The sequence below is a fragment of the Neovison vison genome, chromosome 12 (genome assembly GCF_020171115.1).
Source record: "Neovison vison isolate M4711 chromosome 12, ASM_NN_V1, whole genome shotgun sequence".
NCBI classification, from domain to species: Eukaryota; Metazoa; Chordata; class Mammalia; order Carnivora; family Mustelidae; genus Neogale; species Neogale vison.
The window spans coordinates 76,285,930-76,302,238 of record NC_058102.1 but is presented as its reverse complement, the minus strand read 5'-3'; the positions used below and the strand labels follow the sequence as shown (position 1 = coordinate 76,302,238).

The 16,309-nt window shown below is 40.3% G+C and overlaps 1 protein-coding gene across 12 annotated transcripts in view; it reads left to right on the top strand.

Moving 5' to 3' along the window:
• KIF21A (kinesin family member 21A) overlaps positions 1-5,363 on the top strand; it is a 152,525-nt gene extending 147,162 nt beyond the window's left edge. For all 12 annotated transcript variants that reach the window (XM_044228728.1, XM_044228731.1, XM_044228730.1 and 9 more), the window contains 2 exons: positions 289-488; positions 4,093-5,363. In XM_044228728.1, the coding sequence (XP_044084663.1) occupies positions 289-488; positions 4,093-4,186 (294 nt within the window). In that variant the 3' untranslated portion in view covers positions 4,187-5,363. The remainder of the gene's footprint in view (positions 1-288; positions 489-4,092) is intronic.
• Positions 5,364-16,309: the final 10,946 nt, after the last annotated feature.

Below are 16,309 nucleotides of genomic sequence, written 5' to 3'. Positions count from 1 at the left end.
AAAAATTCTGTATGCTTTCTGCATCTTTTAGATCTGTAAGATTTTTAACATTATAGGTCTCTAATATTGATAACTCTGATAATAACTGAGGCAAATTGGAAGCAAACTGTAGGTTTATTTCTTTAAATTTCTAAGAATGATTGCATAGAAAATAATCTTTATAGTTTCCAGGCCATTCAGTGTTCCAGATATTGTTTTGTCGACAAAAATGTTGTGTAACTTACTTTGGTGTGAAAATGTCATTTTGGAAGGCTCCTCTTAAGCTGCTGATTTCTTATTTTCTTTCAGCAAGTTCCAAATGCACATAAGGATTGGGTCTGTGCCCTAGGAGTGGTACCAGGGCACCCGGTTCTGCTCAGTGGCTGCAGAGGGGGCATTCTGAAGCTTTGGAACGTGGATACTTTTGTGCCAGTTGGAGAAATGAAGGGTCATGATAGTCCTATCAATGCCATATGTGTTAATTCCACCCACATTTTTACTGCAGCCGAGTAAGTTTTTCCTTGTGATTTTTTTCTGTATTGGTTGTTTGTGTTCAGATTTAATAAATATTATAAGTTGTAAATGTCTGGAAACATAGAATATATAAAACCCTTCTTTTATTATAGTCATTCTATTTCTGATCTCTTGTTTATGTTTTCTGTTGTACACTTTGGGCACTGAGTTTAATCCCCAGAATACACGAGACTAGTGTTACTTCTGTATTAGCACTCTGCTTATCCTAGAAACTCTGCAGCCAGATCTTCCCCTGGTGATTCTAATTTAAAAAAATAAAAATAAATATAAATATATATTTATAGGTGAGTAATTTTTAAAGGTTTTCTTTCCAGAAAGACTGAACTTGCCATTCTTTACACTTAGAATAAATCATTTTTAAAAAATCTCTTTGTTCCTCTTCTTCCTCTCTGTAAAGTAGAGTTGACATCTGGACCAGGCATGCTTAGGGACACTGACCCTTGAATAGTCAAAAACCAGATATAAATTTGACTCCCCCCCAAATTAAACTGCTAATAGCTTACTGTTGACTAGAAGCCTTACTGGTAATATACTTAGTCAATTAGCACATATTTTGTATGTTATATGTTTTATATCCTATTTTCTTATAATAAGGGAATCTAGAGGAAAGAAAATGTTATTAAGAAAATCATAAGGAAGAGAAAATACATTTTCAGTGCTGTGCTGTTTATTGAAAAAATCCATGGGAAAGTGGACCCTTGTAGTTCAAACCCATGTTGTTCAAGGGTCAGCTGTATAAGTGCTTAATAATAATAATAATATCTGCTGCTTCTTTTAGGGAGGCTGGATTGATGGATTCATTTGCTTATTTTTTCATTCATGATGCGTCTCCAATATGTCAGGCACTGTTCCAGACTCTTGGGAAGAGCTGTGAACAAAATAGATCAGGCCCCCCCACCCCCGTTTCATTCTAAGAAGAAGGAAAAAAAAAATAAGTAAAATAGATTACATAGTGATAGGTGCTGTAGAGAAAAATAAAGCAGGGACCAGGGAAGAGACTCTCATGGGGAGGAAGTCACACAGTAAGGTGGTTGATGAGGGCCTCACTGAAGAAGTGATGTTTAAGACGCTTGAAGGAAGTGGAGACATGTTGTGACCATAAAATGACACAATGTGTATATAAGTACTTGGGCAAGGAAAGCATATACACCCTAATGTGAGGTGTTAGTCTCATTCAAATAAAATATATCTCATGAGAATCTATCTTGAAAATCTCCTTTTGTTATTTTTACATTTAATTTAATCAGAGCACATTCTTGATTCATCTATCCTAAATGCATGATTACCCTGACTTTATTTTGAAACCTCTGCTATATTTCTGTGATATCTCTTATTATTCGTGCTATTTTCATTGAATCCTTCTTTTCGCTTAATTTACTTTCTTGTATCTTGTACTTTCTCTTTCACTTAGATTTTTACTATTGCGTACTTCAAAGCTGATTTATTTTTGTGTTTTTCTAAAGTGCTTACCTTTGGTGCTTCATTGATGTTATTTCCAAGATATATTACTTTCTTAAGACTCACCACTTTTGTTTATTCTCTTGGAAACTTGCTGTGTCCTTGGTAATTTACTGGCAATAACTTAATACCCCTCAAAGCTGTGGAACACTCAATATAAGACTCAAAGTATTGAATGTCACTGAGATCTGGTAGGTGAATTATGATGTTACTGTAATACCTCTCTTCCACAGTGTAGTCTTATTTTTAAAGAACTGAACTTTTTCTCATTTTACCCATGGTGCACCAGATGCAAATGTATTTACTGTGTAACTTAAAAATCAGGAAAATGGCCAATAAAATCAGAAGGCTATTTTCTTTTCTTTTTTTTAAAGATTTTATTCATTTATTTGACAGAGAGAGATCACAAGTAGGCAGAGAGACAGGCGGGAGGTGGGGGGTGGGGAACAGGCTCCCCACTGAGCAGAGAGCCCGATGTGGGCTGAGGGACCCTGAGATCCTGACCTGAGCTGAAGGCAGAGGCTTAACCCACTGAGACACCCAGGCGCCCCAAGAAGGCTATTTTCAAACTGGTTCCACTTACTTATTTGTCATTTAGCACACACGTACATGGTGCTTATGTGCTTATTTGCAAATAAGCTTATTTGCTTATTTGCCAGGCGTTGTTCTAAGTGCTTTCCAGGCACTGTCTTCTCTTGTTAGATTGTATAATCTACAATGGAGGAAGATTTTGTTATTTGTTTGTTTGTTTTTAAATTGTCTTGAGCACCTGAATAGTGCCTGGAACACAGCAAGTTCTCGGTAGACATTTGTTGATTGGATGGTTGAATAAAGGAGTGGGTGGACCAGCAGGTGGATGAATGCACATATCCCATTGCTGTTACCAGTGTACATATGCTGTGCGGGTTGGGGAGAAGATTAGTACTTTTCCCCAGTTTTACTGAGATATAATTGACATATAGTATTGTGGAAGTTACAGATACACAGCATAATGATTTGACTTACGTATATTGTGAAATGATTACCACAATAAGTTTAATTAACATCTGTCATCTCATATAGATACAAAAGAAAAAAAAAGCTTTCTTGTTTGCTTGTGATAGGAGCTCTTAGGGACAACAGAGATTACTGGTTAGAGACTAAAAAGCCTAGATTCTAGACTCCTCTCTGCCCTTTAGTATGTTACACTGGACACGTAACTAAACTCTCTTGATCTTGAAATGGACTGCATCATCTCTGAAGTGCCTTTTAGCTATGAAATTCTATGGAAACTCCTGGCTTTGAGTTTATTAGATAATTAGAGAAAAGTAACACTCCCTTAAAGCTATGAAAGACACAGTAAGAAATATGATGGTTTAATAACCACTCCCCAGTACCCACATGCTGGGTGAACAAAAACAAGTTTTCTCAGAAACACTTAAAATCTTCGTGTTCCATTCTATTGGAGTATCAGTCCACTTCTCAGCAGCCCACTGCTTTTCCTGGGGGCTTAGGCTGATTTCACCCGAGCGTAACTCTTCCTGACTGTTGCCAGACTCACCAACTCCCTGGAACCCCTGCCCGGATCTCTTCCCTTCCCAGAAGCCTCACTGAAACCTTACTGTGGGCTTTTGTGCCTGAAGATCTCTGATTGACAATGTCTCATGTGCTCATTATTTGAAATAATGAGTGCAGATTCACTGTAGTGATTAGGAGGTGGGGCCAAAGAACCGGACTGCCTAGGTTGAAATCTTGGTTCTATCACATATTTTGTGATATTGAGCAAGTCATTAACCTCTTTGGATCTCACTTTGCTCATCCATGCAAAGGGAAAATAGCATTATCTATCTCTATGGTAGTTAAAGAGAATTGAATGTATTTCTATTTAAAGGGCACATAGTAACAGTGCCTGCCATATAGTAAGCCCTTGACAATTTGAACTATTTTTAATATAATTATTAAGGGTATCTTTGATTATATGTATGTTTGATATATGTATATTATCTGTTTGATTAGATGTATATTTTTGCTTACATCTATTGAAGTCCTCTTCAGAAAATGTTTTCACAGTAAATAATGCTAAGAGCTATTTCTTTGTCTTTCTGCCTCTTTTCACATGTTCATTTTCAATTTGTTTTGTAGTGATCGAACTGTGAGAATTTGGAAGGCTCGCAGTTTGCAAGATGGCCAGATTTCTGACCTAGGAGATCTGGGAGAAGATATTGCCAGTAATTAAACATGAATGAAGATAGTCATAAACAGAATACTGTGATAATAGTCTGTACGTTCGTTATGAAATGGTGCCCTGTATTTATTAAGCAAATCTTATGAATGGGATTAACTGGAAAATATATCTGGATCCAACTGCTGAATATAAATGGTATTCTAATAAAATTGTGTACTAGCCTTTGTGCTTAATTTTAATAATCTGCCAATACGTATATATCCTTCAATTGGTATACTGCTTGATTCACTCTTTTATTGTGGCTGGATTTTCATGCCTAGCTATAAAAAACACCTTAAAATTATTTGAATTATAAGATACCTGCTTTTGTGAGAGTCAGAAAACACCTGGAATACAATGCAAGCCACTGGTAACTCATCGTATAGTCTGTTCAGATGATTTATATATTTAAACATATTGGGAATGTTAGTCAAATTGTGGTCCATTTGTCTGGTATTTATATCAGTCTATAGAAGCTTTCTAAATTCCAAAGTTCTTTTAATAGAATGGGAAAAAATAAGATAGGAGAATATTATTGATGATTTTTCCTAAGGTGGAATTGACCTTCATCTATTAACAAAGAGTGTTAAACAGTTTATGTTAAATGTTGATGTTTACTTGTATTGACCAAAGTTTTACAGCTGTGCTATATTCTGTGCTCAGGACTAAAATGCTGTCAAACTGTTTTATTAGTGCTGTGCATACATTCTGTCATGGGAAACATTTTTGATGTCCTAACAGAAATATATTTTGATCTATTTTCCTATGGAGTTGTTTCTATTATCACCTTTTAATTTCATTTTATTTAATAGTAGTATTTCCTTCCCTTTTATCTAATTTTTTTATATGCTGCTAAATATATTTTAAATACACTATGTTTGCAAACCTTGGTAGTTATGATAAGAACTATATCATTTGCCGTGGGAAAAGCTATGTAAATAAGTAGATTGTAAAAAGAGAATGTCTTACATTGTAACTGTATGAAGTTTTAACTGCTGTAGATTGGATTTTGCAAAAGGATGTATGATTTATCTGTCTGCTCAGAATATTAATTTGTAAATTCTGCAAGTTTAATTTTTATGTAGATGGTATAACATTTGAATATATTGTCTTGTGATTTTTTTCCCCTGAGTACATTTGCTTGTAAATGAAAGCTTAGCGGCTGCTTCAATAAATGTGTTGCTCTCAATTGTTTTCATTCTCTTGTTGTTTTTCTAATTGTATGAAAATGGCTAATGTTTGTTAAGCTTTATCTGTGTGTGATATAAGGAAAGTTTTTTTTTTTTTTTGTTATCCAGCACTTCATATACATTCCCTTTTTTGCTCACTAGACATAAAATACTCTTGAGAAGTTTGAATCATAACCTAATCTTGATGAACCAAAGAAACTCACTTAGGGAATTAAATGAAACCTGTAATTTGTGCATTTGCACATAGGTGGTAAAACAAAAATTATCCCTACAAATGTTAGGACAATAGAGACCTTGGTTACAGAAGAATAGAGGGGTGGTGATTGGCAGATGTTGGGAGGTGGTGAGTTTAGAGTGTAGAGGGGGTGTGGCCATGCTTCTGGGTCCTAGTGATGAAGTTTTAGAATATAGATGAGATTCAGTGGGATGGGTCCAGAGCCATATTTAAAAAAAAAAAAAAAAAAGAATGTCACAATATGTCCCACCCAGGAGTGGGGGTGGAGGAAGGTTGCAGGATGTCAGCTGTTATTGTGTCCACAGCCAGCCTTCTCTTTCCTTATCACTAGGAATGTTCTAGTTCTCCACCTGGGTCCTAAGTTCCTAATTCCTCTTACTTTATGTGTGCTTTATTTCACAATGAAATATGTATTTCTTTAATTTTAAAGAAGGGATTTTCCTGTAAAGAGGAATTTAGTTGTTTTTAATTTTGCCTCCTTTCCTGGAGGAAAATACTATGACAAGACCTGAGAGACATTTTTTTTTTGAAGATTTTATTTGTTTATTTGACAGATAGAGATCACAAGTAGACAGAGAGGCAGGCAGAGAGAGAGAGAGAGGGAAGCAGGCTCCCTGCTGAGCAGAGAGCCCGATGCGGGACTTGATCCCAGGACCCTGAGATCATGACCTGAGCCGAAGCAGCAGCTTAACCCACTGAGCCACCCAGGTGCCCCCAAGAGGCATTTTTATTGCAATTTTGAATTTCAGTACTCCTGGAGTGTTTCTTTTCACAGGACTATTGCTCAACCACTCATTTGATAATTAATTTATTCGATAAATGTTTCTTGAGCATGCCCAAGGCCAGGTACTAGGCATAAAAAAAGTAACAACCCTGAGTTTACACTTGCCCTCTGAGTGGAGAGAGAATAAATCCAGCACTTACATTATGGATTGGTCAGTGCTCTGGGAAGATCTGGTTAGTGCTCTGGGAAGATCTGGGAGTCTTCACCCTCATTGGAGGCATCTGACCCAGACTGTGAATCCAATCAGAGTTCTGTTAACACCATCCTGAGCTCTGCTTGCACAGAACACAAAGCCCAGTGTCTCTAACTTTTTAAAAGGCTGAAGGCTCAGCTAGAGCTGATCTGATGTAAATAATTCAAATGGGTATGTAAAAGAGGCAGTCCTCTTTAAAGACTTACATTTTAAAATATACAGTGGAAAAAAGACAGTCTCTTCAATAAATTGTGCTGGGGAAAACTGGACACCTATATGTAGAAGAATGAAACTCGACCATTCTCTTACATCGTACACAAAGATAAACTCAAAATGGATAAAAGACCTCAACGTGAGACAGGAATCCATCAGAATCCTAGAGGAGAACATAGGCAGTAATCTCTTCGATATTAGCCACAGCAACCTATTTCAAGATATGTCTCCAAAGGCAAAGGAAACAAAAGCGAAAATAAACTTTTGGGACTTCATCAAAATCAAAAGCTTCTGCACAGCAAAGGAAACAGTCAAGAAAACAAAGAGGCAACCCATGGAATGGGAGATATTTGCAAATGACAGTACAGACAAAAGGTTGATATCCAGGATCTATAAAGAACTCCTCAAACTCAACACACACAAAACAGATAATCATATCAAAAAATGGGCAGAAGATATGAACAGACACTTCTCCAATGAAGACATACAAATGGCTATCAGACACCTGAAAAAATGTTCATCATCACTAGCCATCAGGGAGATTCAAATTAAAACCACATTGAGATATCACCTTACACCAGTTAGAATGGCCAAAATTAGCAAGACAGGAAACAACATGTGTTGGAGGGGATGTGGAGAAAGGGGAACCCTCTTCCACTGTTGGTGGGAATGCAAGTTGGTGCAGCCACTTTGGAGAACAGTGTGGAGATTAAAAATAGAACTTCACCATGACCCTGCAATTGCACTCCTGGGTATTTACCCCAAAGATACAGATGTCGTGAAAAGAAGGGCCATCTGTACCCCAATGTTTATAGCAGCAATGGCCACGGTCGCCAAACTGTGGAAAGAACCAAGATGCCCTTCAACGGACAAATGGATAAGGAAGATGTGGTCCATATACACTATGGAGTATTATGCCTCCATCAGAAAGGATGAATACACAACTTTTGTAGCAACATGGACGGGACTGGAAGAGATGATGCTGAGTGAAATAAGTCAAGCAGACGGAGTCAAGTATCATATGGTTTCACTTATCTGTGGAGCATAACAAATAACATGGAGGACATGGGGAGATGGAGAGGAGAAGGGAGTTGAGGGAAATTGGAAGGGGAGGTGAATCACGAGACACTATGGACTCTGAAAAACAACCTGAGGGTTTTGAAGGGACAGGGGGTGGGAGATTGGGGGAACCAGGTGGTGGGCATTATAGAGGGCACAGATTGCATGGAGCACTGGGTGTGGTGCAAAAATATTGAATACTGTTATACTGAAAATAAATAAAAAGTAAATAAATAAATAAATAAAGTGCATTAAACAAAAATAATAATAATAATAATAAAAGATGCTGGGGGAAGTCACTGAGAGGACGTGACCTCCCGTTGACCAGGAGCTGGGTCCACGCAATCCGGGCAATCCGGGCACCCTGAGGCTGCTCACCAGCTCCCCAGCCCTAGGAATGTATGTTCTGCCCACGATCTCACAGCAAGAGCTATTTTTCTGTTTCCAGGACGGATCCTTGAGGGAGTCATGTGTTGTTGAGAAATCTATATGGTATTGGAGACCGAACCCAGGTAAGGCCTCTGTGTAAACTTTAAAGGTTCTGGCAGGCAGGTTTGGAGATCTACTTGCCTCGTGGTCCCGGGACAGAAGCCTCGTAATAAATCCTCTTGGTTATTAAACAAACCTGCCACCAACCAACGTGGAGGGGGTCTTCCTCTTCTGTCTCTCCTTGCTCTCCTTGTATGGAGGCTAGTTTGACAACCAGTAAAAAAAATTTTTTTTTAATATTTTATTTATTTATTTGACAGAGAGAGATCACAAGTAGACAGAGAGGCAGGCAGAGAGAGAGAGGAGGAAGCAGGCTCCCTACTGAGCAGAGAGCCTGATGTGGGACTCGATCCCAGGACCCTGAGATCATGACCTGAGCCGAAGGCAGCGGCTTAACCCACTGAGCCACCCAGGCGCCCGACAACCAGTAAAAAAAAAAAAAAAAAAAAAAAAAAAATACTGTTTATCTCTAAAGATCCCATCCAGAAAGATTTACAGTGACTCCTTTTTTTTTTCCAATTTATTTATTTTCAGAAAAACAGTATTCATTATTTTTTTCACCACACCCAGTGCTCCATGCAAGCTGTGCCCTCTATAATACCCACCACCTGGTACCCCAACCTCCCACCCCCCCGCCACTTCAGACCCCTCAGATTGTTTTTCAGAGTCCATAGTCTCTCATGGTTCACATCCCCTTCCAATTTACCCAAAAGCACATACCCTCCCCAATGTCCATAACCCTACCCCCCTTCTCCCAACCTCCCTCCCCCCAGCAACCCACAGTTTGTTTCGTGAGATTAAGAGTCACTTATGGTTTGTCTTTTTTTTTTTTTTTTTAAATTCTTAAGTGGGCTCCACTGGGTGTGGAGGGCTTGAACTCACAACGGGAAGTCAACACCTGAGCTGGGATCAAGAGTCTGATGCTTAACTGGCTGAACCTCAGGCACCCCAATCATAACTCTTAAAACAGTTAAAATAGTGCTTCTAAAATTTAAAAATGGATTACTCCTCACTATGTATTAAATATATGCCGTGTCCTCTGAGAATGATGTCTTCTGCTTTTGGAAGATAACAGTTCTTCTTTCACATCCAAACCTTTGCATTTTACCTAAAGAGTAATGACAATTCTTTGCATATTAATTATGTCCACATTTGTTTATTTCCAAGCTGATATGGAATCTTCTATAAAAACTTAAAGTCATCAACATGTAACCCATTGTTCTGTGCTGTTTGTAATTTTGTTTCGTAAAATCGTTTGTTATTTTGTTTTTGTAATTTTTCCTAAGCAGTGCTGTGCCTTACTTCAAAATCAGTTCAACTTCTCGTTTTAGGCTCAGAAATAGGTTGTATTATTGCCAAGTTAGGATTTGATTTACCAGTTACTGCGCAGATACTGATTACTGGGAGTTGGTATTTGCAAATCACAGATATAAAATGTACAGACTGCTCTCTATGAGCATCATGGTACAAAAATGAGTTATCCCTCCTATTTTCTAACCATAATGAGATGCTGAACCAATTGTAAAATTGTTAGGTCCCCCCCAAAATGGGTCTGTGATTAAAGGAGCAAGACTGATATAAAGCGAAGGTCAAGCAAAGCTTTATTCCGCGCCAAGCATCAAGAATCAGACGGAGCGTTCTGGGCCGCACCTCTTACAGGAGAGGGCGACCTCTCTCTGTTTCACAGACTAGCTTTTATAGAACAAAGGCCATGTGGTTGGGCCTGGCCCACACACAGGTGGCCAATGAAATTGCAACACACAGAGAAAGCTGCACAGTCATGTTAGGTCACAAATAAGTGACCAATTGAATTACGATTTACCCTAGTAGACATTTGAACCAGCCCATCACCTTGGTCAGAACTGGCACCCAAAAGGTGCCCAAAGGGCAGGGCCCATACTCCTTGGTAGCTAGGAGACAGTATGCACGCCCACTGATTGAATACCTCCACCTGGCTTGACCCACCGTTGTATTTGGACTTTGTTACCTGGGACTTGTTCTTTTTTCTTTTTAATTTTTTAAAAGATTTTATTTATTTATTTGATAGAGATCACAAGTAGGCAGAGAGGCAGACAGAAAGAGTGAGAGGGAAGCAGGCTCCCTGCCAAGCAGAGAGCCTGATGCGGGACTCGATGCCAGGACCCTGAGATCATGACCTAAGCCCAATGCAGCAGCTTAAACCACTGAGCCACCCAGGCGCCCCACCTGGGACTTGTTCTTAAGTAAGTTCCCCTGAGGGGGTGGGGGGGCGGGGTCAATTCAAGTTTTTTTTTTTTTTTTTTAAAGATTTTATTTATTTAACAGACAGAGATCACAAGTAGGTGGAGAAGCAGACAGAGAGAGAGGAGGAAGCAGGTTCCCCGCCGAGCAGAGAGCCCGACGTGGGGCTTGATGGGATCATGACCCGAGCCGAAGGCAGAGGCTTCAACCCACTGAGCCACCCAGGCGCCCCGGGTCAATTCAAGTTTTACAACAAAATGGCAGTTCAACCAGGGTGGGGCCACTTTGGCTGAATAGGCCCTTACAAAATGTCATAGCTGCCATTTATCTCCCCTCTTTTGAATGAGGTGAGTGATTGTAATAGCCAGCCTTTACTGAGCACCTACTTTCCCCTTTAGGCGTCTCTGAAATGGGGGGCATCTGAGAAGCCTGTGAGCATCTGATTTCAGTGATATTTAATTGTGAAAAGCAGTGTGCATCCTAGAATTTGTGAAGTACAGTATTGTGGGGGATTTTTGCCAGACAGACAAAACCAGTGACAGATGTGCACTATATCATTTGTGGCTGATAATAGGACTCCAAACCCCTTTTAGTACTTTTTGTGTATGTTGGATTTGGGAAAAGCAATATCCACATTTCTCAGACTTTCTTTCAGCTTGGGTTCTACATTTAGCGTGGCTCCCACCAAGCATGCGAACCCAGGCACGAGTGGAGTGAGGAGGAATTGGTGCTTCTGCAGCCGAGTCCTAGAAACCCTTATTTTCCAGTGGCAGCTGTGAGGGGGACCCCATCCTCAGGCATGAACTATGGGTGTGGAGGGGCAGGGCATGGGGCAATATCTCTGCTGCCTCCGGCTGAGGTGGTTTCTGGCTTCTGCAGTCGGGGCAGGAGATCCCCTATTCCGTTCCTTATGTTCTGGACTGTGGCAGAGGCCAAACTGGGTGGGCTGGTTCTGGGGTGGGCACTGGGAATCTAGCACCACTCACGATTTTTTTTTTTTTTTAAGATTTTATTTATTTATTTGACAGAGAGAGATCACAAGTAGGCAGAGAGGCAGGCAGAGAGAGAGAGAGGGAAGCAGGCTCCCCGCTGAGCAGAGAGCCCGATGTGGGACTCGATCCCAGGACCCTGAGATCATGACCCGAGCCGAAGGCAGCGGCCCAACCCACTGAGCCACCCAGGCGCCCCACCACTCACAATTTTGTAAGCAGCCGCTTCTGGCTCTGAAATCCTTTTCTGCTTAAACGAGTTCCAGTTTATCTATTTATTTATTTATTTTTTTCTGGACACGAATTCTCAAAAATGACCATACCCTTTTCTCCTTAAGCTATGTCATTGTTTTTACTTTGAAAACAATACTTTTTGGTTGCCGAGAGGCTTTATGTTTTAACAGAATCTCCTCAGGAGCTATTGTCTGAGCTGCCCCAGATGTGCAAGGCCTGGAAGATTTAGTGCCTCGCATTCACTGAGGTTGCTCTTTCTTGGGGGGAATCCCAGTTTTCCTGTCTCTGAAAAACCCCATTAGACAGACGGGCTTTTCAGGTTACTTGAGAACAGAAGCAGAGTATCCGAGAGGCTGTTCTGTGCGTCTTCACCTGTTGTAAACATGTAACACCATCACTAAAAAATACCCAAGAAATAAACACAGGATGATGGGAAGTCCCAGGTCTGCAAGACCTGGATTCACCTGCGCAAATCTGGAACCTCACTGCTGTTTATTACCTCGGATTGGACAAGAAGACAGTTTTTGTATTTAGTAGTCTGCTGCCTGGCAACTAGGGTTGTCTTCCCCAGCTTCAGGGAAGACAGGAAGTAGCTGAGGACTGTGTAATTTTTAGCTACTTTGGCCGTTAACTGGAAGATCCTGATACACCTACCTTCTTATCTGATGAGGGCTTTATCCCATGCTGTTCCTGTCTTCTTTTCCTAGGCCTTTGTCTCCTACTTGTCCCCTCGCCTTTGCTTATCTGTGTTTGTGCGTGTGTGTGTGTGTGTGTGTGTGTGTGTGTGTGTGTGAGTGAGAGTGATAGAGAGAGGAGAAAGCTGTGTTGATTGTTACCAGGAATCCCCACCGTGGAAAATTGCTCCACGGGAATTATTCTGACACGCGGTGTGGGCAAGGTGGGAAGATCTTAACCTTTTGAAATAGCTCAGCACCAACCAAGGAGATGAAGAGGACTCTGGGCAGTATATACGGCACAGATTTCTAATTTCTCCTAGTCCCAGTCACTCCCCTCTTACTCTTAGTAATAAAAACCTGAGGATTTTGACTGAGCACGAAGCTGCCCAGCCACGGGTTACATTTCCCACCTGATCTTGCAGTTCTCCATGACAATATGCTATGGGTCTGTCTTGTGATCTAAAGGAAAGTGATGTACTTGAGATTTTTAAAAATAGAAGTGCTTGGCCTTCACTTTGGCTTTCCCCTTTCCACTGACTAGGATGTGGACGTGATGATGAGCCAACCTTGACTGTGCAGATGAAGTCAACACCCCGGGTGAGTGATGGTAGAACAACATGATAGAAGGAACCTGTGTCCTTGATGGCCTTGTTGCACAGAGCTTCACTCCTGGCTTGGACCACGATTAGCCTTTATGCCAGGGGTTGGCAAATCTTTTTTGTTAAAGAAATGATAATATTTCAGGCTTTTCAGGCCACATATTGTCCCTGTCAGACATTCTTTCTTTTTTTAAACAACCATTTAAATTTCTAAGAACCCTTCCTAACTTGAGGACCAATGCAAAACAGGGCATTGAATTTGGCCCAAAGAGTGTAATTTGCTAAACCCTACTTGAGACTGTTACATAGGAGACAGATAATTTTCTTTTTCTGAGCCACTGAACTTTAAGATCTTTTGTTAAAGCAGTCTCTCTGTATGGCATATATATCCATGTACTTGATGATTTTACAAAATATGCTCTAGAAAAGATTTTCTTCAGAGAGGGGTTGCTGTCAGGGCTGTCATGCATAGTTATGTGTGCTGTGTACTGCACAACCCAAAAAGATAACATTCACTTTTAGACATAAATTTACAAATATGTTACAACACATTTAGGGTAGAGGGCAGTAAATCATTTGTTCTTAAGATTATAAAAATACGATGATCATTTTCAGCATATGGAAGCAAAATATATATTTAGGAAGACAGTTTTTCTAATTTGAGCAAGGGTTTCTGTGACCTAGTAGCAGCCTGCCCTGGTGGTTAACTATTCAATCTCCATTGCCCAAGGTTAATACATTTCTTATTAATGTAACGTCCCCCAACAATGGGTCCGTGGTTAAAGGAGTAAGACTGATACAAAGCGAAGGTCAAGCAAAGCTTTATTTCAAGCCAAGCATCAGGAATCAAACTGACCGGCCAGGGCCATCTCTTGCAAAGAGGCGACCTCTCTCTGCCTTACAGACTAACTTTTAAGGGCAAAGGCCATGTGGTTGGGCCTGGCCACGCACAGATGGCCGATGAAATTGTAACACACAGAGAAAGATGCACAGTCATGTTAGGTCACACATAAGTGACCAATTGAATTATAATTTACCCTATAGTAGACATTTGAACTAGCCTATCACCTTGGTCAGAATTGGCACCCAAAGGGTGGGACCCACACTCCTTGGTAGCTAGGGAGACAGTATGTGCCCCCACTGATTGGATACCTCCACCTGGCCTGACCCACCCTTGTATTTGTATTTGTCCCAGGCTTTGTTACCTGGGACTGGTTTCCTGGGCTTGCTTTTTAGTAAGTTCCCGGGGCAGGGTGGGGGGTGGGCAGGGTCAGTTTAAGTTTTACTGCATAAACAACAAAATGACTGTTTAATCCAAGATGGAATCGCTCTAAGTAGGCCCTTACATTAAGTAAGTTTAATTTAAAAATAATTTCTGGGGCGCCTGTGTGGCTCAATCAGGTAAGTGTCTGACTCTTGATTTTGGCTCAGGTCATGATCTTGGGGTTGTGAGATAAAGCCTCACATTGGGTTTCACACTGGACATGGAACCTGCTTAAGATTCTCTCTCCCTCTTTCTCTGTCCCTCCCCCCACCCCATTCTCTCTCTCTAAAAATGAAAAAAGCAAGTGAATTTCTTCCCTTAAAAATATTGTTTGCGGGGTGCCTAGATGGCTAAGTGGGTTAAGCCTCTGCCTTCAGCTCAGGTCATGATCCCAGGGTCCTGGGATCGGGCACTCTGCTCGGCAGGGAGCCTGCTTCCCCCCTACCCCGCAATCTGCCTGTCTCTCTGTCTACTTGTGATCTCTGTCTGTCAAACAAATAAATAAAATCTTTATAAAAAATAGTTTTTGCTCAGGAAACTCAGCTTCATGTAATTTTTCATTATATTTCCAATTTTTAAGTGCCACAATGTTTTCTGTCAGATGTGCCTTTTTAAAAATAAATAAATGTGATAAAATGTAGTCAACTTATTTAAATGGAAGGATTTGGACAAGAAGATGTATTAACATATTTCTCTAGGACTAATAACCCATTATTTTATGAATAATTGAGATCTCTGTTAAGAATTTTGCTGTTACAGAGATTTTCTTAAGTGGTCCTGGGTCCAGTGAGGAAGCCTGGCAGCATTGAGCACAGCACTGTCATGGGGCTTGCTCTCTGTCACTTCCATCCACTAAGATGGTAAGAAGTCTACAATGTGCACTAAGACAGTGTGTCACTGCTGTACTTATTTGTCTGCTCTACCCATAACTGATGGCAAAAAGTAAAAGGAAAGCAGAGTGCAAACATACAAAGCATCCTAAGTCTGGATTTAGTGGTTATTTCCTTTTTTTTTTTTTTTAATTTCTTGGTACCTTTGAACAATTTTCTGTATTAGCATATTCCCACCTTATGAATTCCTTCTCACTTTAGATACCGACCAGTGACTCATTCCTCTTACCTCCCTTTGTGACTTAGACTTGGCCCCTTAGAGCCACTAGCAACAGACTTTTAATTGGAAACTAGTACCCGGAAAAGTTGGCTCCTCCCTGAATCCCTGTGCTGGAGGTAGTGGGGGCTGATGCCATTTTCCATGGAAGCAGTAGAAGAGGTTTGAGAATCAGTGTCAATGGGACAAAGCATGGGGTTTGTGCCCACTAGAAAGAGAAGCAACCAGTTGTGAAGAATGATTCTGGACATTGTTCCTGGTTGCATAGCCTCCAAACATTCTCTGACTCCCCTGGGAATTATACACATTACCTAATAATCTCCAGTCCATCCCATTTATGTTTAACTAGCAGAGGTGGTTGTGATGATTTGCAGCTAAGAACCCCTACTTAAAAATGAGATCATAGCCCAAAACAAATGATGGTCTCTTGGAAACAGTTTCTACTCTCTGGAATTGACACAGATGTCAGCAACAAATAACTATAGACCGTTTTCCTTTTCCTGATAAACTCACTTTAAGCATCTCTCTGATTCAAGTAGCGTTCTCTATTTCATATTCCAATGAGAGACTCACAGAAAAATCTCCAGACGGGGTCTGAGATTCTAGGTCCTTCAATAATAAATGTTTTTACACCTCATGGATTATTAATACATTTTGACTATTTTCTTTAAGCAAAGCACTTCAAGATCACTGTGTCCTTTCCTAGACGACTAGCTGTGGAGTTTGAGAATAAATGCATTTACGATCTCTTGCCTAAGGGCCTTAATTTAGTATTGTTGCTTGTATGCAGTAGTTGATATTCAGTTTTCCATAAATAGGTCAGGAAAATCTTTTCCTTTTGTATCCCAAGTAAACCAAAAGTTGTAACTGGATTTCTCCTTG